The sequence below is a fragment of the Patiria miniata genome, unplaced genomic scaffold (assembly GCF_015706575.1).
Source record: "Patiria miniata isolate m_02_andy unplaced genomic scaffold, ASM1570657v1 HiC_scaffold_16, whole genome shotgun sequence".
NCBI lineage: Eukaryota > Metazoa > Echinodermata > Asteroidea > Valvatida > Asterinidae > Patiria > Patiria miniata.
Window position 1 is genome coordinate 2,037,825 of NW_024037054.1, and position 22,015 is coordinate 2,059,839.

Here is a 22,015-nt window from a genome sequence, read left to right on the forward strand (position 1 = left end):
TCAAAGGTTGTCGATATGACAACATTATACACGTTTCCGTCGTGTTGTTGTACATGTGCAATACGTACCCGGACAAGTTTTGCATAGATGACACCTGTCTCGACAATAAAAGATAAAGATCTTCGAAGTTTTAATACTGCCTAACTGTTAGCGACCAAATTTATTTGCCTAAAACTAGTCAGTTCAGCTACTTTGCAGCTGCATTCTTTAATCCCTAAATTCACCGTTGTGATTGCAAGGTTAATTCGGCTGCTCGAGTTTAATTCCACACAGTCAGTGTGCGATGCAGACCGACACAGCCGCCCTGCCAGCGGTGCGGATCCCGGTGGACAAGCCCGTCCGCCTGGTGGGCATCAGCCACAGTAACAACAGTGGTAGTCTGATCGACCATGCGTCTGCCGCCGAGACTATACATGAAGCAATGGAAATGGTCAGCCAAAATGTCGCTGGGATCTTGGCTGATACACAGGTAGGCTGAGGCAAACGAGACAAACATAGACTAGAGTCAGACTAGAGGCCTATTCTTTCTAGTCCGAGTAGGACTCTACGAATCGCCTTTTTTTTAACATTTGACCATCTCCAAATGTTAAAAAAGGCGAATCGTAGAGTCCTAGTTACTCGGACTAGGCCTAATTCTTTCTAATGACGGTAACTTAGTACTAGTAATAATAGTAGACATGGTAGAACTGGAGTGGAATTAGCCCGACTGCGTCTGGCCGTACAGTACTATCGCAAGCTCGTACTACAGAGCTTGCGATAGTACTGTACAGCCAGACGCAGTCGGGCTAAAGTGGAATGGGCTAGGTTGATCGAGATTACGTAGCTCAATTGGCCCAATTCAAAATAACTAAATTAGGCCAACATTCAACAACTTTAATGCTTACTTTTAAATGTATTTTTCAAAATTAATTTTACTTATAAAAAAGTATTTGAGATTCCTTGAAGCATTTTGTCCATTCCAGTGTTTTAACTGTCTGATTTTATCCGTCAAGACTCTCATGTGGGCCTATTTCCATACCGCACTAACATTAAACAATGAAGTTGGTAGAAAAAAAATTTCCATTGTCATAATTATTATCCATTTTTTTATCAGTATTACAAGACGAGCAACTTGAGAGAGGAGTTGATTGCCCTGCGTCGAGATGTTCAGGAGTTGGCCAGAGACAGAGCCTATGAAGAAACCAGAGACAATTACCATCATCACTTCTGGAGAGCAGACCACGAATCAGAAAATAAATGTGAGAAATGGAGAATACAAACTTAGTTACTATCAGTGATTGTTTTGGCAGGAGTCAGGGGCTGTTTACAAATATTAAATGTTGGTATTTCATAAGTGTATACTATTACTATCACTTTTTGTTTCGACTTGTAATTTACTTTAGTAAGGAAGACATTACTTCAGTTTAATGATACAATATGAACAACTAGGGACATTCAATCATTTAAGACAGTAATATCATACAGGCTTAAAGTGATCAACATATTTTTCAGAAATTGATTTGATGTTTACATTTAATTTCAATACTGATTTTCACTTTTCAGATTTGATCACCAAACTCTCTGAGATTGCATATGCCCTGGTTGACTTTAAGGGAGACTGCTGCAATACAAGTCGTGGTCGACGGGCTCTGGATGAGGCTCATCTGGAAACAATGTGCACAAAGCACCTGTATGAATTCCAAAATTTCAGAAGGGTAAGGGACACACAAAGTGATTAAAGCATTTTACTTTTTACCTGCTGAACTTGCATCCTGTCCCCTGCCAGATGGCTTAATTCAATTTTTGTACTGAAAGTGACTCATTTTTACATTAAGAAGCACTATGCACTGTTCTCTACGGGGTTTAGCACAGCTTGGCTTCCCTGTAATGTATACGTGTAAATCCACCTCAAAAATTTAATTAAAAAAAAAAATTAAACATTGAAACAACCAAAAGTGGAAGAAATCTTAAAGGCCAAGTCACACAAAGCAATTTTCACAGGCAACCTGAAGGTAACCAAATGGACTTGGTAAGAAAAACTGCAAGGTAGATGAAGTACATTATTCTAATTGTTCATGGAAATTCCTCAGAGCAATATAGGAGTTTGCCTGCCGTTTTCTTTTTGGAGATTGCCTTGGACAAGTTGCTTGTAAATTGCCTATGTGACACGGCCCTAACTCTCACCCTTGATCTTAAATTACCCAAGTACAATGTATACATGTACAGTGTACATTCAAAATGTAACATACAAAACCCAGTATCAGATTCAACCATTTATTCCTTAGCTTTGCTTGTTTTCTCAATCACAGCAAATAGCTCCCTATGTTAACACCAGCATAGACCGCACCAAGACCATCCCTCGCCTGGCTGCCCCAATCACCACAGGTTTGGAGTGGCAAGAGTTCATGTCTCCATTGGACAACCCAGACCGACGCAGGCTGTTGCCCAATGAGTGCACTGTGACCAGACGAGAGACCATTCACCCACGCACTGAGCCACCCAATGTCAGGGGGCATTTGTCTGGGGTTCATATCATTCCCAGCCAGTATGATGTGCCAGACTATTCTGGCAGGCCTGGTGCCATGAATTCAGGTCAGTTTAAAGAACAATGAGGGGAAATATTGTAAATAAGTCTTTTTTGTCGATTAGTGCCTGTGTGCTTCACAGACTCATGCTAGTTCAACAATAAAGATTTACATACACGAACTGAAATATTTTTTTCACTTAACATACTTTAGAAAACTTCCTTATGTTATCAAACATCCTTTTTCTTTTTAGTTCATAAAATATAGAGTTAACTTGCTCTACTCACACAGTGGCGCACCCAGGAGTTGGCTTTGGGGGGGGGGGGGCTCACAAATTTTTTAGAGGTTTTTTCAAATTGTTTAAAAAAAATGTTGCCCAAAATGTTTGGCCGCAGAAAAAAAGGGGTTTTTTTTGGGGGGGGGGGAAGAATATTTTGACTTCGGTGGCGCCACTTACACCCCTATTATACTACTTGAAAAAAGGCTACATACATATCACCTAGGTCAAATCGTGGGACTAAAAAAAAAATTACCCAAAAAATATAAAACATTTGGGGGGGGGGGCTCAATCCCCCCGAGGGGCCCCCCCCCCTTGGGTGCGCCACTGTGCTCACACCTTTAATCTTCTAAGCCCTCTTCTATGACCACAGAAGTTGAATCAATTGCAGGTACAATTATTGTTGTTATTTTCAGGCACCGATGCAACTCTGTCCAAGATGGGCCGCTACGGAGGAAGACAGATGTATGAACAATCCATCAATGCAAGGACAAGACCCTTGCAAGTGGAGGTGCAAGCTGTATCCAGCAGATACAAGCACATGGACGGCTTCTGTGAATAGAGAAAAACCTCCTACTCAAAATAGGGCTGGGTCTGATCTGGCTTAAGAGGGAAAGCCACATGGCGTAACCCTCTCAGCAGTGATGTAGTTGAGTCCATCACAACTCCAGTCACAAGAACAAGTCCATTCACAAGTCCATCACAAGTCCGGTCACAAGTCCGGTCACAAGTTCGGTCACAAGTAAATTTCAAGTCCATTTGCAAGTCCAGTCACAAGTAGAAACAGTGGATGGACAATAACAAAGGAATGCCTTTGTCAAAGTTAATTAGCTTTTGTGTTGCCTGGGGACTGGAGGACTTGTGATGGACTTGTGATGGACTTGTGATGGACTTGTGATAGACTCTACTACAAGTTCACAGCCTTTCCGTCCCATAGCCAGCGTTCCAGATTATGCTTAAAGAAATATAGGCTCAGTTGCATTGCATGCATTTTGTTCCTCTCCAATAATAACACCACTCAAAATCCAAAGAAGAACGTTCTAAACCTAACCTGTGAAGTTTCAGCGCAGTGGATATTACACTTTTGAGAAAAAAAGTGACAACCATGCACAAGCTTTTGATCACAAAATACGATTTTGTCCATACTCTCTGTATTTCCAAAAAAATCTGTCAATTGACTGATCATTGGAAATCACTCACATTCTTGATTTCTTCTAAATGGTAGCAAGCCAGATGGAATAATTCCACGGGGGTGTTAAGTATGACCTTTACTCGCAAGTAAGCTTTATGATAATTATTTGATAGGTTACTTTTGAGATAAATGGCCCTATGTGCCTTGACTGCCTGTAGATCCTACCCTGCGGATATCCCCAGGCTATATGGATGTGTACTAGTTCATGTCTGTGGTACTGAATGGGTGAAATCGGATTAGGTTGACGAAGATGGGACAATTTGCACTGGAAAACAATGGGTCTGAAAAGATAAATTGAATATTCCACATGAATATTTGCATTGTATTGTTTTTGAATTGTTTTGTGAAAAGTTTAGTAAAACAAATAAAAACTGCTCTACTTCAAAATTGCATTACATGTATATAATTATACTAAAAATGTATTTTAAGAGCCCCACTGTTTAAAAATATCTTCTTTTTTACTAGATTGTCCATTTGTATAGCCTGAAATAGAATATTGGGGTTATTTTACATTCAAATGATTTTATCAACACAATGTGATTTGTTTTTAAAATTCCAGTTCATTTACACATAATTACACATGTTCTTCACTTTTAATATGACTTTAATTTAAAATCTAACATTTCTATAACTTGTACATTGTATTTGAATTGTATTATGCATTCATCTGTTATAATAGTACAAATCGTGTTTGGAAATACATTGCACATAAGTGATAAGAATGCAACACTGGATGACAACATAAATTTGTAAATGAAGAGTGATTCAATAAAACATCTAAAGTTATCTTCGGTCTGCAACCTCTCAAAGTCACCGCAGAACTAGACATGTACTGTAACCACACAAAAAAAACTGCTACCGGTACATTTTATTGAAGGATATTTCTCTATACACAAGAAGTGCACCAAATGCCAAAACCTTCCAGTCCAGACACCGAAGCTCACTTTAAAACTTATTTTTTTTATATTTAGAACTTGCACACGACCCGACAGTGCACGCAAGAACCAGAAATTGTGTTTTTACATACACTGCAGATACAGATACGAAGAACTTGGAGGGGGTCAGGCCTAAGCCTTTGAAAAGGCTTATTTCGCTTTAGGTTTTCCCAGCTATGTTTAACACTTGTATCACACAAACTTATTTACATATAACGACACTTTAATTTCGTCCCCGAACATCCTCGAGCTCAATTCTCAATTTCGATTTCAAAAAAGCCACTTATTGAATTCATTTTAGGTGCAGAGTAATTCGTTGTTTTTGGCCTTCTATAATTCTTCCTAATTTCGGTAAATTGTCAGATGTGGTGATCGTCGTTGAATTGAGAAAGCAAAAGTGGTTTTTCAGACAGTGCATTTTTGCATTACCTGACCCATTGGAGGCCTACATAATTATGTACATTTATAGGTATTTCTGCATTTTCTTGTCACTTTTCTTTGAGCCTCGACCCAGGAAAAGATGGATGTCAAGACAATAAGGTATCAAACCCGGACAGAACCCGTATCATGTAGATGTCTTCGAAGGAGAACAATTCAATTATCTGACACCGTCGGGTCGAAGCGCCTTACTGCTCGCAGCATCACATGCCCACTTACCTTCCTGAGAACAGAAGAAATGCATTACCAAGAGGAGGGAGAAGAAATTCGAAAAATGATCAAGAAATGATTAAAAACCTTGTTAACCTTGGGCTTACCAAGTTAACCTTGGGCCAACCAAATGAAAGACTACGCCAGCAGCTCCTTGACAAGTCACATTACCAAAGTACAGTAGCTCGGAGTGACCATGGGCGTCGCGAGGGGGGCAAGGGGGCGCTCCCCTCCCCCCCCCCCCCCCGAAAAGCAAAAATATGTATATATAAAATATAAAAAAGGAAGAAAAAAGAGAAAAAGAAAAGAAAAAGAGGCGCGAAAAAATTATTCGGTCTCTGGTCAGACCAAAGTTCCGGAATTGACGCGGCCACGCGGCTTTTTTTTTTTTTTTTTTGCTTTTTTTTTTTTTTCTTCAAGCTTGGATTGTACAGACAAGTGGGTACTATTTTGCTTTTTTGGTGTCCTCATGTACATTGGTGTCCTCCATAATTTGCCTTGGTGCTTTCGATCATTTGCCTTGGTGCAATTTCCCATTCCTTGATCGACGTGCATGATTAAAATCGACGCGCGCGCTGACCAGAGACCGACTTATTTTTGTTTTTGGCCTAACCGTAACGTTTCAAATTACTAGAAACGAAATGGAATGAAAACAGCAGCAAATAAGATGACAAACACGAATTTGCTTTTCCAATACAACGCCAATCGCCACGCGTGACGAATTTACCGAAATTATGACGAAAAAATAGCAAGACACCCCTCCCCCTAAAAAAGGGGAAGGTTCATGCACCAGATGAGCGGGAAAGTACTTAACTCTTACAAATGTTTACGAGACTTTCAAAGGATTCTACAATTGTCAGGTTTCAAAAACATTTAACAGAATGTTTTTTCCGGAAAAGAAATTACAGACACCAAATTTTGTCGGAATCGCATAAGTAACGTTTACCTCTTTCACTAAAGTGTATATGCCTGCCTGGTTTGGGCAAGTTATAACCAAAACGTTGTTTCCGCAAACAATGGCGGAATTTTTGGAACATTTAAATTAAACAACAAATCATGGAGCAGCACAGTACAAAGTCAAGAGTCGCAAAACTTGGACAACAAAAAATGCATACCCCGCGCTCTCTAAAAAAATGATTTTTCTCTCCTAACGAATTATCAATTTGTAGGCCCTATGTATTGTTTTAACGAGAAAAAAAATAATTCTGCGTCTGCAATAATATAAACGGCTTTCATTTCGCACCAAAAAATAAAGAACCCGCCAGGCGAGAGCCGATTTTTTTTTTCTGGCAGCCAGTCATTATGAAGACATTTTATGAAGAAATAATTCAATAAACGTATAAAACACAAAGTGATTAATTTGACTCATTATCGTAGAAAAATGAGTCATTTTGTCCGTGTAGTGACACACTTTGGCTCATAAACGGATAACATGACTCATTTATTACGATAATAGGTTAGATTACTCACTTTGGGTTTTCAAAGTGGATTTTTTTTTGCTTGAAGTGTCATTCACAATTGAATTAATTTACACTGCTAGGAAAATGACAATTGGAAAAAAAAAAAAATTTTGAGGTGAAAAAAATAGCACGTGGAACGCATCTTTTTTTAGGCAAACGTATTTTCGTTTCGTGGGATTCCTAGAATTACTCAAATTGTTGTCTACACCAAACTGACCAGTCCTATGGAGAACAACGGAAGTATTAAGAAAGCTGAGAGGAAGCTAACATATGGGAAAGAACCAAATTATCCAAATCAAAGAAGACTATGGTATCATCATCACCGACTGAAATAAAACCACTGAAAAAAAGAAGAGTTATTTGAGACCTATATAACCTGATAACAGCAAGGTGACCATCTCATAGGTTGAAATCCAAGGAAGATGAAGATTTAGAAGAGGGTGTTACAACTGATGATGTAGTAACCAACGGATAATGTATCACCAACCGTCACATAAATTGATCGATACTGTATCACTAACTGATAATACAAAAATGACGGATACTGTAGTAAATGTTACACTATCAGTCAATTGTTGTTACATTATCGGTTAGGACCGATAATGTAACACAACACAACTGATAGATTCACTTTTCACCAAATGCTTGAAAACTAGCACTGTACCAACAAGCTGATGGGGAAAGTGGCAGGGGGGGGGGGCACAACACAACTGATAGATTCACTTTTCACCAAATGCTTGAAAACTAGCACTGTACCAACAAGCTGATGGGGAAAGTGGCAGGGTGATAATACTATACAAGAAAGGGGACGCCAAAGACCTGCACTACCGTCCAATTAGCTTGTTGTCACACAGTTATGAACTCTTCACAAAAGTTATCATGAACAGGCTAAGTAAAAAACCTGACGAAATCAACCACCAGAGCAAGCAGGATTCAGGAGCAACTGCTCAACAATCGACCACCTACAAGCAATGAATCAAATTCTGAAAAAAATCAATATTAGCTTCATAAAAAGCGTTTGACTCTGTAGAAACAAATGCTGTTATTCAAGCTTTACAAAACCAGGGCATACTGAGAATCTCCATACAACATCAGAATCATCAAATAATATCCTATCATCGTAATCATATCAGGAGAACCAACAGAGATGGAGGATCGTGTTGGCAGAATTGAATACTGAAAGCAGAATTGTGGGACTGAAAATGAATGTGTCAAAAATAAAAGGTGATGTAGAACCTACTTGAACGAGTAGATGTATGCAGAACAGAAAGAAATCAAAGTCGTTAATGAAGTGTTATATATTAACTTCTACATGAATATCTTGGACTGGAGATTTGGCCAGATGGGAATCAAGTACAGGAAATCAGGAAACTGAGCCTAAGAACACAGGTGGGATGGGCAGCCTTTATAGTATACATAAAAAAATTCTAACAAGAACCTATAAAAAAAAACTTCAACCATGTATATTACCAGCATTGAGATTGGAAGCGAAACTTACACTCTGAGCAAAGATATGGAGAGGAAACTTCAAACTTTCCAAAGAAGTATGGAAAGGATGATGACTGCTTGCACTGTACTAGGAGGGATCGTAAAACAACGAGAGACCTGACACTACGTGATCGGATGTGATGGTCAGCAAAAAGGAATAAATGGAGATGGGCTGGACACCTGGCAAGGAAAGAGGATGAAAGATGTAGCCGACTTATAACAGAATGGCAACCACTTAGAGAGTCTAGATGGAGAGATGAGATGGTGGTGGAAACAGGGACAACAGCATTGAAGAGTTATCCGGGGACAGAGAGAAATGGCGTGATATGGGAGAGGCCTTTGCCCAGCCATGGGCGTCGCCAGGATTTTTCCGGAGGGGGGGGGGGGGCAAAGCAAAATGTTCCCCAAAATTTCTTATTGTTTTCATTATATTCTAAATTTATCATTCTTCCGAGCGTGAGCACGGAGGAGCATTTGCCCTACCCCCCCCCATCAAATAAACAGCAATATGGCTTCGCACGTTTCTTTTCTTTTTTTTCCTTTGTTTTTTGTTTCGTTTTCGGGGGGGGGGGGCAAGCGCCCCCCCCCCCCCCTCTCGCGACCTGAGCAGTGGGACGATAGTGGATGATGAGGATGGGGTTTATGATGATGGTGCGTGTTAAGTCGTGTTCTGCAGGGGGGGGGGGGGAGGAAGCTGTTTTGGGAATCATTTTTGGATCATGAGTTTTGCCCTCAAAGCTGAATCCTAGCCTTTCTTGGATTCTGTTGGTGGCTTCGTCACCGCTGAGATTCTGACAACAGTTGTAGCGGCGATCGTATGCAGTACGTACATAAACTAGTTGTAGGCCTTCTGTACATGAATCAACTGTAACTGCTAAGATACAAAATTTCGTCCATGATTAGTTTGGTCGACCTGCTGGTAATGTACAACCACGGACCAAGTTAATGTACACTCGCCAACTCTTGATTTCCAAAAGTCTTACAAATGGCTACACCGCTAATAATGGAGCGTGGAGCGAACGCACCCCAGATAACACGCCAGGGCGCCCTCACAGTATAAGATTTCAAGTGAGGGCGTACTTCGACATATGATTTTCAAGATGCACACGTTGCTAGCATGTATGCACGTGGCATGCATATGGCGCGCTATCGTGCCATGGTACTGCCGGTATTGACATCGATTACATGTCTAACATGCATGACATGTAGTTGTCATTACATGTGCATTAAAGATCCTGTGATCGTGCCACATCGTTTACACAGTCCTTAGTAGGTCAGCTGTTTTGATTTCGTGAGCTGATTTTCTAGTCACAGTAACGTCGAAAGGGAAACAAACGTGCTTGACCGTGTTCTGCTTCTGAGTCTGACTGACTGACAAGCTGACCTTGTTTTCGTTTGGCTTCACAGTACATTCATCACAGTACTAACTACACTTCTAGCCTAACAAACCAGGTGAGGTAGGATGCAGTGATGTAGTGCCTTGATGCTGGGCCTTGGCCTTAAGGCTGGATTTTAGGGCCTTGGCCTTGGCCTCGAGGCTTGAGGGCAAAAGCCTTGGCCTTGGCCTTGAGGGTTCAGGGCCTTGCAATTTTGAGTCAAGGCTCTTCAAGGCCCATAGATTTTTGCATTTTCCAGATAAATCTGTTCGAAAGTTTGCTGTTACCATTTTAATCGTATTACCATGGAGGAGGGAAGCACCCCATAGATTTGTGTGTTGGGCACACTTCCACTTTTGTTGCATCACATTTTGTTACCATTGTAGTAGATTTGCTGCAAAAATATTCCGTACACTTGTGGGGCTAATGAGATGATCACTTTAATTGCATACAATTATGGAATAGATCTGATTGGTTGTATATGTCTCTCTGATAAGTGCTAAAGATTTGCATGTATCTGTTTTAGATAATGCTGATATTTCTGACCATGTTGGGCCAGCAAATAAAAATTTCCTAATTTCCTAAATCAGTTTCTTGGATCCCCCTTTTGTTACACTTGGGAGAATTGTGTGTCAATATAGAAGTAACTCATTATTTTGTTTAGTTAAACCATATTAAAGACCTGAACTTATACTTTAATAGATACAGTGCAGTCATAAAACGGTGTAGGCCTATGCGAGCATGTTGATTGCAATTAAAGAAATGTTGTTCTTCGTAACGAGCAATTCGTGATGATAAGGGCGGATCCAGGGGGGCCAAAAGGGGCCATACCCCACCCCCCCCCCCAAAAAAAAACGAAACCATTTTTTTTAATGTGATGTCGTAATAAAGGCAGGCAATGAGTACACCACCATCTTTTCCGCCACGCTCTTGTACATGTTCGAACCAAGCGAAATCGTCCTTCTGTGACAAAGACTGAACATTGCCTTACCGTGTGATAAGTATTCACATATCAAGCTTTCTTGAACATGTTGAAATCTGCTTTTACGCCAAATCTGGCATTCAAACGAAATTCAGGTAAAATCTGGCAAGATCTCGACGTCGAAGTAGAAGTCCTGCAACCTCCTCCTGATGCATGTGATTTACTACCTGATAAATGCTGCGGATAATTTGGTATCGCACTGACGCTCCCGGCATTCCTTTTGTCCGGATCGTATTAAGTGCGATTCCAAAATAATTAGCTGCGTTTATTACGTGGCCTCGTTATTGGCCAATCAGACGCCGCCTATCATATGCGCCACATGAAGCAGACGGGTAGCTCGGAGGGCTCCGATAATTTTGCATGCAAATGACCCTGGGTACTTGTCCGGGGTCATTTGTCAGGGTCACTTGTCAGGTTAAAATCTAATTTCTACACGTTCGTATGGGTCTTCATTGATGACAAATTTCGTCGAAATGACACATCCTGAACACGCGGGAAGGCAAATTTAGATTTCTAGGTGAGTACACCATACAAAATTATGTATGGCGGATCGATTTCGCTAGGTTCCAAAATACACAACAGCGTGGCGTTGTATACAACGCCACGTTCACGGGTCTAGCCCTATCTAAGCAGCTGTTCACTAAGCATTGCCCGCTTTCTAACCTGCCTGCTCTTCAGAAAGGAAAGTCTTTACGAGCGCATAGTTGGCAAAGCCATAGCCAAGAGGGGACGTGGGGGTGGGTGGGGGGGGGGGATTGCTAATCCTTTTTCACAACCTTTGTGCATCGATGTACTGACACATGGAATAGCCTCCCGATTTGTCAGCTGACACACACTGCGTATTGTTTAGTGTGGAATTGAGTAAATGTACTTCTTGGCATAGGGCCTATGACTTTGATCTTTGTGCAAGAAGTAAAATCCAATCCAAAATCAGGAATGAACTGTTTAAGAGTCTTAAAGAGATCGTTCAAACACATTGATGCCGACAGTTTCTCAATCCTCTATAAGACCTATAAATTAGACCACATTTTGAGTATTGTGTGAATTTGCATCCAAGCGTGGAATCCCTTGCTGGAGAAGCACAACTTTGTGCTGGATAAGGTGTAGAGACGAGCAACCAAGTTGTTACCTGAATTGAGAAAACTACCTAATGAACAATGGTTCCAAGCCCTGGACATCTACTCACTAGAGCAAAGACATGTAGGAGGAGACCATATAGAAACTTTTAAGCTTTTTTAAAAGGATTTGAGACGTGGACAGTAGAACATTTTTTCTGAAATTGGAACTAATCTTTTGGAATTCAACCCAGCATGAGTTCTTGGCAATTAAGAAATAAGTGCCAAGATTGAATAGAAGTCTCTCACATTTTCATCCCTGAAGGACCGTTTTTTAAATATATGTGTACTCAGTTCAGAATTTGTAACCTTAACTGACATTATGCCATGGAACACCACACAAATTTTAGCTGTGTTTTCGTGATAATTTTAATAAAAGAACAGCAAATCTGTACATCTCGTCACTGTGGCCTGCTGGTTCTTCTACATTAAAACCCTCTTATGGAAACGTGCATTGTGAGCCTTGTTATTACTTGGGTCAGTATTGGTCAAGACCCCCATTGGTTTGTTAACAGTATGCCAGGAGGTGAGGAAGAACATTTTGACCGTTTGTGACCTCTTAAATAGTAGGAGGGTTGTTTAATCATGTTCATGTACGTAAGTGACGTGGGGAATTTCCTTTGGAAACCTGTTGAGTATTTACCCATTTCCAAATTATATGCCCCACCCCTTGTTTGCATGTCATTACACTTATAATCCTGATCAAGTAAGTCATTACTGTCTTGTTATGTTTTTATGTGTTATTTGTAACAACCGTTTATGTAAATAACTCAGCAATTTTCAAATTGCTATCATTTGTACTGCAAACAAAGATGTGTTAAGGATATTTTAATAGTCTTTTTAGTTCAGTAACACAAAACACTTGAGAGCATGCAGAGATGAATGATACAAGAAAAACAAAACATCATTAAATATATAGCCTACATTTTGTATTCTGATGTTCAGTGGGAAACTTATACAAGAATATGACAAGACAAGTTAATGTACTTGTAATGTAATTGCTTGTGACAGCTGAGTGACGATGGTTTGTCTAATAATCGGGAAATTAAAAGCAAAAAGATAGCAAGAATTATTTCTCTATCTCAACCTCACAAAATAATAATTCACTTATTTTGGCATCATTGAGTGCATGTAGATCCTTGCCCTGACTGGCAGGGGCATAGTGTTTTCCTTAATTATGCAATACTCCTCCAGGCATATCCAGGGTATTGATCCGTACATATAGAATGCTGAAATCTCTCAGCTTGTCAATAACTCTACAATGGATTTCCGTTTGTGCTGAACTCGTGTTACCCTCATGGGCCATTATTTATTTCTAGGCCGGTCACAGACCGACATGCAGATATCCTGGTTATGAGTCTAAGCATGGAGAGTACCCAGCATAGGACTTGTTTGAACACAGAATTCTTTGATGACACTGAAGGCTGAAGTGTTTATCATTTAATTGACTGAAAGGAAATTTATATATAAACAAATTTTGTCATTTTGGACAATTCAACACGACAACAGTGTGCATACAAGTACATATTATGTAATAATAGTTAATCATAAAGTGGATTTTAATTCTGATAAAATGTAAGGATGTGACTTTGTATCTAATTTTTGTAAATGTTTAGCAAAGATTTTAAGCAACATTTAAACTTTCACAAAGGCTGACATGTTGCCATTATGTCTGCAGATTGGCGTGATTGACATGATGAATCAACAGTGATTGACATAATAAATTGTATGCAGCCATTGAAAATAAAAACTTAACTATGTGTACCTCAAATGTAATCAAATAGGCTGTTGCAGTGCTTCTAAGGTTTCGTAAATTAACTACATGTAGGTTTGAAGACGTTTTTAATTATTTGTGCAATGTATGTTACTAAACTGAACGGAAGATTGCATGAACGTAGGTCCCTTTTTCATGTAATTTGCGTTTCACTTAAACATTTGGACAATTTGTAAACGGATTTAGAATTTTGTTGGTTTGTTTAAATGTTAAATGTCACATCCTTCATAAAATGTATGAGTTAAGTACTGAAATGATTTAGAAAGGAAATTATTCATCCAACTTTTTAGCTGTAGTAGAAATTAGCTCAATACACCATGGTGTCGGACGTACTCAGACAAATTAATTTGATTGTTTATCCATTTTCATGTCAAAACCTTTGTCATGTGTTTGGAGTTGTTGGCAATCTTTTTCCTATTTTTAGTTCATCACATACTAATAAATACACTCCATGGTAAAACATGTTTTTGTTTGATTGTGATTTAATAATAATAATAATGATAATAATAATGGACATTTATAACGTGCAAACATGTCCACCATAAGGTGCATACATAACTTGCAGTAATGGCATTATTTCGCACATACATTTATTGGTGTCAGACGTACATGTCTGAAATTGCATTACAAAGCAGAAAATTATCAGTTTGAATGATGTTTTTCTTTTGCAAAATCTCTTATGGCACAAAAACCACTTGCATTTTGCATGCGAAAACAAGGTGCCAAAATGAGTACATAAAATCTATAGTTTTTGCCCCAAAACAGGTTTGTTTTAACAAAAAAATACATTAATTCCAGGTACCATCTCACTGGCGCACCACTCTAATAACAGGCCTTGTGTCAATAATTTGATACCATATCTGAGGTTCTGATGCTTGTATTTCTGAAGATTTAAATTTTCTACTGTCCAGCTGGTTTACTTTTGTGCGGAATTGCCGTTTTATAATTTCTGATACACATTAAGATGATAAATGGCTTGATAATTTACATTATCATGGCAGCATCTTCTTTAAGTTAAACATAAATTATGATACATTTTTAATGCATACATGTCCAAGTACCGGTACTTGTGAGTTTTCAAATGTCAATTGGAATTCTGTCTGTCAAATTACATACATGTAAATGCATCCGTACTATTCCACAGTTTTAAGTACATGTACATTTTTCAAAAAGTAATCCAGACAGCATGTTATTTAATGGCAGAAAGTATTTGAATAAATAATGAAGGAAAGAATAAATAAACAATTGACACGCTAGTTTCATCTGTAACTTCAAAATACAAATGTAAGAAGAAATGCTGGTGTGCACTGTGCACAGGGTTAGGGATGTCAGAATGAAGGTGTATTAAAGAAACACCCCCACAATAGCATGTGGAAGGGAATGCTAAAAGGCACAATAATATAAGCTGATGATGATGCAATCACGTCGTGCCTGGCGTGAACGCTGCATCAAAAGCAGTTCTCCATATGTATACAGTTATACTTGTCTGGTTGTGCTTCACATTTCATGAATGTAGAGAATGCACATGTATGCAAGATGTGTGAGTAAAATCATTTTAATTTCATTAACACCACTTTCATCAAATGTAAGTTCTCCATTCAAATACAATAGCCTACTTTTTATGAATAATATTGGACTAAATTGGCAAATTATGTTGTACCAGTTTTCTGCAGTTTAAACTCATTGTTGACTTCAATTTTTTATTCAATTATATGAATGATTTCCCCCTATTTAGACTTGCAATGATGGGTGGCAAATTTACCAAAGTCTCAATATCAACCTTAATTTTTTCTTTTATGTATACACAGGTACATGTCAAAAGATAATGTATTTTTCTGCAATTTGTCTTCTTTTGTTCCCTTTCTTCAACTTTCCTTTGTTAACTTTAACATTTACACTTTTAACATTTACACAATGTGTTCTTTGTATTTCTTTTCCAATTTTTTTATATTTTTTTTATATGTGTTTCTTTTTCCAGGGAACTGGGTGGGGGCATGCAATATTAAGTATACAAATTATAGAATTATTAAGTACAGCAACCCTGCACTAACCAATCGGTCTTGACCATCTCGGCTTTTTGTGTCCTTGAAAATTCATGTTGAAAGAACAAAATGCTGATAAATTTCAAGGAAACTGTTTTAATTTCATTTATGAATGTAACATTCAATCACTTGAAACTGTAGCATTTGTCCAGTTCATCCACCATCAACCCTGAAATGAATCAAAAGCTGATTGGTGAGACAACTAAGCCTTAACCCAAACCACCCCTTACCCTTTAAAATCCAACTGCATGTTTTGTTGGAATCGGTTGAAGTGAATATACATTGTACTTGCTCAGCTAGTAAACTGATTATGCTTTACATGGGGTAAGGCATACAACCAATATTCAGAGTCCAACAGTTTGGGTGTTGGATTTTGCAAGAGTGAGGAAGGTTCCTAGTTAATCCCTCAAGGGGGTTGGGGTTTTAAGATGACAGGCGATCAGCTTGTAAGATTACTATACTCCAACTGCACCTGCTTGCTAGTCTCCTTACTAGGCCAAATCATGGATCTTCTGAAACTACATGTACAGTAGGCCTACATGTAATGCGAAGCAGAAAAATACAAAGCTACATGTACATCTACATGTATCTTGAATGGGACTCATCTGTTGCAGATCACGTTTTCTTTAATAAGTGCATGCATTTGACCTTCAAGATTTCTGTGGTCAGCACCCGATTTCACGAAGCGCTGGGACCTCAGTTACGACGTGTAACACATCACAACTCGCATCGGGTCGTGTGATCCATTTTACAAAACTTGCGATGTATTGAACGCGTCGTAGGTTCCTTGACAAACGGCTTAAAAAACGTCGCAAGTAACGATGTGTCTAGTGGTCATTGCAAAATAAGAAGCATCATTTTTATGCCAGTTTTATGCCATAAACATGACATAAACGAGATTATAATACCGAGATAATGTGTGTAAAGTTGTAAATAGAAAATGCATTAATAATAATTGTGAATTAGTCTGTAATATTGCAGTTGAATTTCAAAGTAGCTATACAGTCCACTGAGAGCTTGCTTTCCTTTAAAATTGCATCACTTTACGTTTTAAAAAATATTTTGAGAGGAGATCGAACGACTTTTTGTTGAATATCAGATGACTATTTACTGTACGCTGAATAAATACATAAAACAGTCATCGAGTTGTGCTATAAATACACCTACGACACGTCGCACTTACAACGTGTTTTGTGAAATGGATCGCAGGACGCGTCGCAGCTGCGACCCATCATAGGGATACGATGCTTTGCAGCGCTGCGATGCATCGTAAGTTACGATGAGTTTCGTGAAATCGGGTGCAGTTTCTATAGTTGGAATCAGACAGGCCTAGTATGCAAGTTGCACTGCTCAATGTAAATTACATTTAGAAAACCAGTCAAATAATGTGTCACCCTATTGCAAAATTTTATAATTCAGTTTGATTTGTCATTTTGACAGTCATTTGTAAGGTAATTTCTCTAGATTTTGATTAGTGATGGTAAACTTAATTAAATGTGGTCTTGATACTAGAAAGTAATCAGTCTCTGGGTTTTGTGTTCAGGTATATTGAGCTGATATTATTGTTCAAAGGGGAAAAAAGTGGATATGTTGCAACACTGCAAGTATATTATACACAGCATAATATACTTGCTGCACCTGTCAATATCCTGAATACAGGTGTAGGCCTGTATTCATACATGTAGGCACTTTTCCCTTTCTTTGTTGCTGAAGTGTTTGCCAGTGAGATTGAATGGTAGTAGAACTGACCAGCCATAGAAGTGCTTCCATCAGCAGAGTTGGCTTTATGAATGTGAATGCCCAAGATTCAAGGAATATTTCCACAGGGATTACATGTACTGGTGCAGCACAAGGTACACGTGGGCACGTGGCTAATTGTATGTAACACTTTATGCCATCATATCATAAGAGTACAGTTCACTTTGCTTGTAGATTGACTTAAATCTACAAGCCAGTCAGATGTACATGATGTTTTTCATAATTTATCAAGTTCCTATTGCCCATTTTCGTCAGGGGCACACACATGCTGTTTGGTGGCCCATTTAATTCCTGCGATCCATTTTATTACAATCGGTGTGTGCATACATTGTACATGCAATTTCTGTACAGCAATTGCCAACCAGCATACACAATTGAGCCTTTTGAGGCTGGTTTCAACTTTGGAATATTCAAATAATTAAATTCTAAATTATTCCAAAATGCACAGCACTACTTTTTATGAATAACATGTAAAGTTGCATTTCTGACGGTTTGTAAATTGTTGGTAACGTAGTTCCAAGATATAGTTTTATTCTTATGAATCTGAATAACAACAAATCCTATAACAGCAACAATATTCAGAAATATCTCAAAACTTTAGGTTTTCCTGGCTATTTTCAAACATTTTCCTTTCCAATTCAACCATTCTAATAAAATTCGTCCAGCACTTCCAAAGTTTAATTTCGTCCTTTCGCACAATTTCAATTTTAGTTCAAGCAAATTAAAACCAGGAGCATATACTCATCCAGGATTATTCAATTTCATCTTGTTGTCTACACTGAACAGTGTTATTCAGAAACAAAATTCATCCAATGTCACCCAATTAATCCTAATTTTGTTCAATTTCATCATTCAGTACTTCATTGTGACATCTTCAGTAGAAGGCATACCTAGGCTGCTGATAAGAATAACTTTCCACTTATTTTTATTCCCTTGTTTCTTCATAATCTATTCTTTCTTCGTTTTTATATATTCCTAAAAATGCGCTCAACTCAGTTTTAGGCACACACAAATGTTACACAGGGATATAAGGGTCATCGTAGATTGTGACGTTTCCTTCTTTCATTTTAACGCTTGTTTTATTCGTTTTTATGTTTTGTTGTTCTTGGTAAACTACCTGAATTAAGCACATACTTTATGTAGTCTTGGTCTGATAACATCATGCGAACGAATGTGCTGAACTGTGCTCGAAGACACAAGAAAAATGCTTGAAATAGCGCACACCAGACTAATTTACTTAACACACGTTTTAAAGTGATTGATATAAGATGAATTTGATCTCTGAATGCTGTCATTCAGCAATAGCTGAGACGAATTCAATCTGTTTTGACAAATATTCTTGACCAAGTAGTTAAATAGGTGGACCAAACTTTGAAATTGAATGATGACTCTGAAATTCTTCTCAGGTGAATCTTAATATTAGATTTGGTGAATTGGAATGAACAATTTTTAAAATAGTGGGAAAACCTATTGAATGCATGAAATTTATCCATAATAGGACGATTTTAAGACAGCGTTATACACACCAGCACAAGTATTTACATGGAATTGAGTTGTTGACAGTATTTTCAATTAAGACTTGGCCATTAGGCTGTATTCCTTAATGTTCATGTACAGTTGTATACATGTACATGGAGGCTGATTTGGATCTGTGCTCCATTTTATGGCATCAATTCTTGCATAAGGGGCCGGGAATGGCATCTGAATTATCCAAAGCCAAGTTTAACAGACCTTCCTCAAATGTGGCTCAAGTGTCTGCCAAGTACCCTGTAGACACGTTGAACCCTTTTTTAATATCAAGGTGATATCATCAACGGGATGCTGCAGGTCAGAAGTCTTGATAAAATGTGGTTTGAGCATCATTACTGTGATGCCTGTTTTAATGAGGTTTGGAAACTACATGTTTATAATGTCTGAGATATGGCGAAGATTAATTGGTACATGTACGTGTATTTCACATATTTCAAAATATTCAGCTCTTAATAATGTCATCCTAAAATGGTTTAGAAATGTATGTAGGCTTTTAAAGAAATGCAACTAAACAAATGATCTAATTTGTTTCGCAGATTTCCTTGATTATGGCCCTATTCATGCTGTCATAGACCTGTTGCAGTTTAATCTTCAAGAATGGCTCATCTGACAAGGATCGCATCAGCTTTCAAACATCATGTGAGTCCACAGCTTGGAAGCCTGAAGCTACGATGGCTGTCCACAAGTACATCAGCATGGGCTAGCCTGGACAAGGTATGTAATGATGGTCTTGAATTGGCAGAAATGTAAACAGTTTCCCCTGTATACATATAGGGTGCATTTGATTAGCTCACACAGGTCGACTCGAGTCAGCCCCGTGCTGTTTGATTAGCTCTGGCGTCATACTCGGGGCAGCCGTCACAGACCCTGCTCGCAGAGCAAGGCCTGTGGTGCAAATTCGTCACACGCTTTCATTGTTCATTCCAAGAAGCTGACAAATATGGCAGCCAGATCGGCAAGTGTCAAGTGGACCCAAAACATCTAGTTGAAATCTTAACTTGGTTATTTATTGATGTTATTGCGACTTAAAGAGACTATTATTCCATTCCAACATTACTTTCTGCAAATGATGGAAAAGCAGTCAATCTCAAAGTAAGACTCGGTCTGAAAAGGGTGTTTTGTCAGTGACTACGGCCACGGCTACGGATGTCGCATGAGGATAATGGTGGCGTGCTTGTGAGCGTTTGATTAGCCCAGCTCTTCTGGCTAACCTGTCTGCCTGTACCCGAGTTGACTTGGGGAAGCTACTATGATGGAAATGATTGAGTTTTTAAAATGTTTGAGATTTAACTGATTACATTTAGTGAAAGGCCTTACATGTAGATATTTTTCCCAGTTGTGTTAAAAATTATTTGGCGAACATGTATTTTGCTTTCTTTTAATCACCTGCCCATCTAAACAATTGCACAGTTTGCAAAACAACAGGCTCATAATTGATGCACACTCGTGCAACTCATAATTCATGCATAGATTTCCAACCTCTTGTTGAATTTCCTTGTTATTGTGATCCTCACATATTTTTACAAAAACGATGGTAAACTGGATCGATTAAACAGTACATCTACCGTAGTGTTGTTTAAACCAATGTGAATTTTGCCGTATGGCCTTCGTGACATGGAGCAGTATTTAATAGTAATGAGTGCATTCATAAATAAGTGGGTTAGATGTTCTTGCAAACCTGTACGTAAAAGGTCTCTGTACAATAAAACAAAATAAAAAGTATTTTTTTTAAAAACAATTAAAATGTACATGAATGAACAACATTTAGATGTGCCCCCAATTGTACAATCGGACACTGTGTTATGTTTGTGAATGTTTCAATTTACTCCTTTTTGGAAGTGAACTTGACAGTACTTTAACTTTCGAATTGATCTTTGCCGCAGCCAAGGCAGGCCTATTTGGTGCTGGATGATGGCAGCAGATACCAAGGTTATTCCTTTGGCCATGAGACATCCGTTGCTGGGGAGATGGTCTTCAATACTGGACTCGTTGGGTAAAGCTTCCATTTTGTATGCATATGTTAGGTTGATTTTGTTTCTTTATGTGTACTTAGGCCTGTTCATCACTGTAGGCATAACTGCACAACGGACGGACGCAAACAGACTGAAAACGCTCATTTGGAAATGTGGCTTAAGAGTGCATCTACTGCTCTTGTCAATTATTGACATGTTTTCCTTGTTCACTTTTTTTTTGGTTTGCAAGAGAGAATCGAATTACCTAGAGAGTAGTAATCTGAGAATGCCATATTTCAGATTCTTAATTTGTACCTGCTGTAGGGGGTTGCATCGCATCATTCAATCTTTCAACAAGGCAGTCTGTTATGACACCTGGGAAGACGGTTCTTTATAGAAATAATGTAGATACCCCGGCCAAACAATTAGATACAGGTACAAGACAGCTTGAAGAAGGGTTTCATATTCAGTCCATAATGTTTACAAGTGTTTCCTATCAATTTTGCTTTTAATTTTATGTGGAAAAATGGGGTGTTTTTTTTTTCGTGTTTCTGAATTTCGAGGATTAATTTCCTTTTTTTTTTCCATTTTTTTCTCGTTTTTTGGGTGTGTCATTCTTGGCATTTCGTCAAATTTATTTCGGCATCATTTTGAATTTTCTTTGAATTTTTGTTGGGGGGGGGGACCATTAACTGTTTTCTATGCATGGCACTGTCTACATAGCTACAATTTTTCCCTCACCATCATGGTACACCTGCAAATACTTCCATTTTTTCCTAATTAGTTATCCAGAGTCCATGACTGACCCCAGCTACAGAGGTCAAATTTTGACTTTGACCTACCCCCTTGTTGGCAACTATGGCGTGCCGGACACCAACATTGAGGATGGGAATGGCCTCAGGATTCATGCGGAGTCCGAGAAAATACAGGTGAGTGTAAAATATTTTTGGCACGATATTTCTCTTTCACTTCATACGATTTT

The 22,015-nt window shown here is 38.6% G+C and overlaps 2 protein-coding genes across 2 annotated transcripts in view; both read left to right on the top strand.

Annotated features, from left to right (window-relative positions):
• The first annotated feature begins 44 nt into the window (after positions 1-44).
• LOC119722642 lies at positions 45-4,760 on the top strand. The gene is made up of 5 exons (XM_038192864.1): positions 45-469; positions 1,094-1,238; positions 1,543-1,694; positions 2,289-2,571; positions 3,198-4,760. Exons 1-5 carry the CDS (start codon positions 284-286, stop codon positions 3,341-3,343), a joined length of 912 nt encoding a protein of 303 aa, XP_038048792.1. The 5' UTR covers positions 45-283; the 3' UTR covers positions 3,344-4,760.
• Positions 4,761-9,599: 4,839 nt separating this feature from the next.
• LOC119722643 (carbamoyl-phosphate synthase [ammonia], mitochondrial-like) overlaps positions 9,600-22,015 on the top strand; it is a 48,716-nt gene continuing 36,300 nt past the window's right edge. The window contains 4 exon segments of the mRNA XM_038192865.1: positions 9,600-9,956; positions 19,618-19,795; positions 20,965-21,074; positions 21,818-21,962. Coding sequence (XP_038048793.1) covers positions 19,679-19,795; positions 20,965-21,074; positions 21,818-21,962 — 372 coding nt within the window. The 5' untranslated portion in view covers positions 9,600-9,956; positions 19,618-19,678.

What these genes read in the sequence shown, in the direction of transcription:
- LOC119722642 (XM_038192864.1), top strand. Translation starts at nt 284, where the DNA reads ATGCAGACCGACACAGCCGCCCTGCCAGCGGTGCGGATCCCGGTGGAC. An exon ending in AATTCCAAAATTTCAGAAGG is followed by an intron (nt 1,695 to 2,288) that starts GTAAGGGACACA and finishes TCTCAATCACAG; the next exon opens with CAAATAGCTCCCTATGTTAA. An exon ending in GCCTGGTGCCATGAATTCAG is followed by an intron (nt 2,572 to 3,197) that starts GTCAGTTTAAAG and finishes TGTTATTTTCAG; the next exon opens with GCACCGATGCAACTCTGTCC.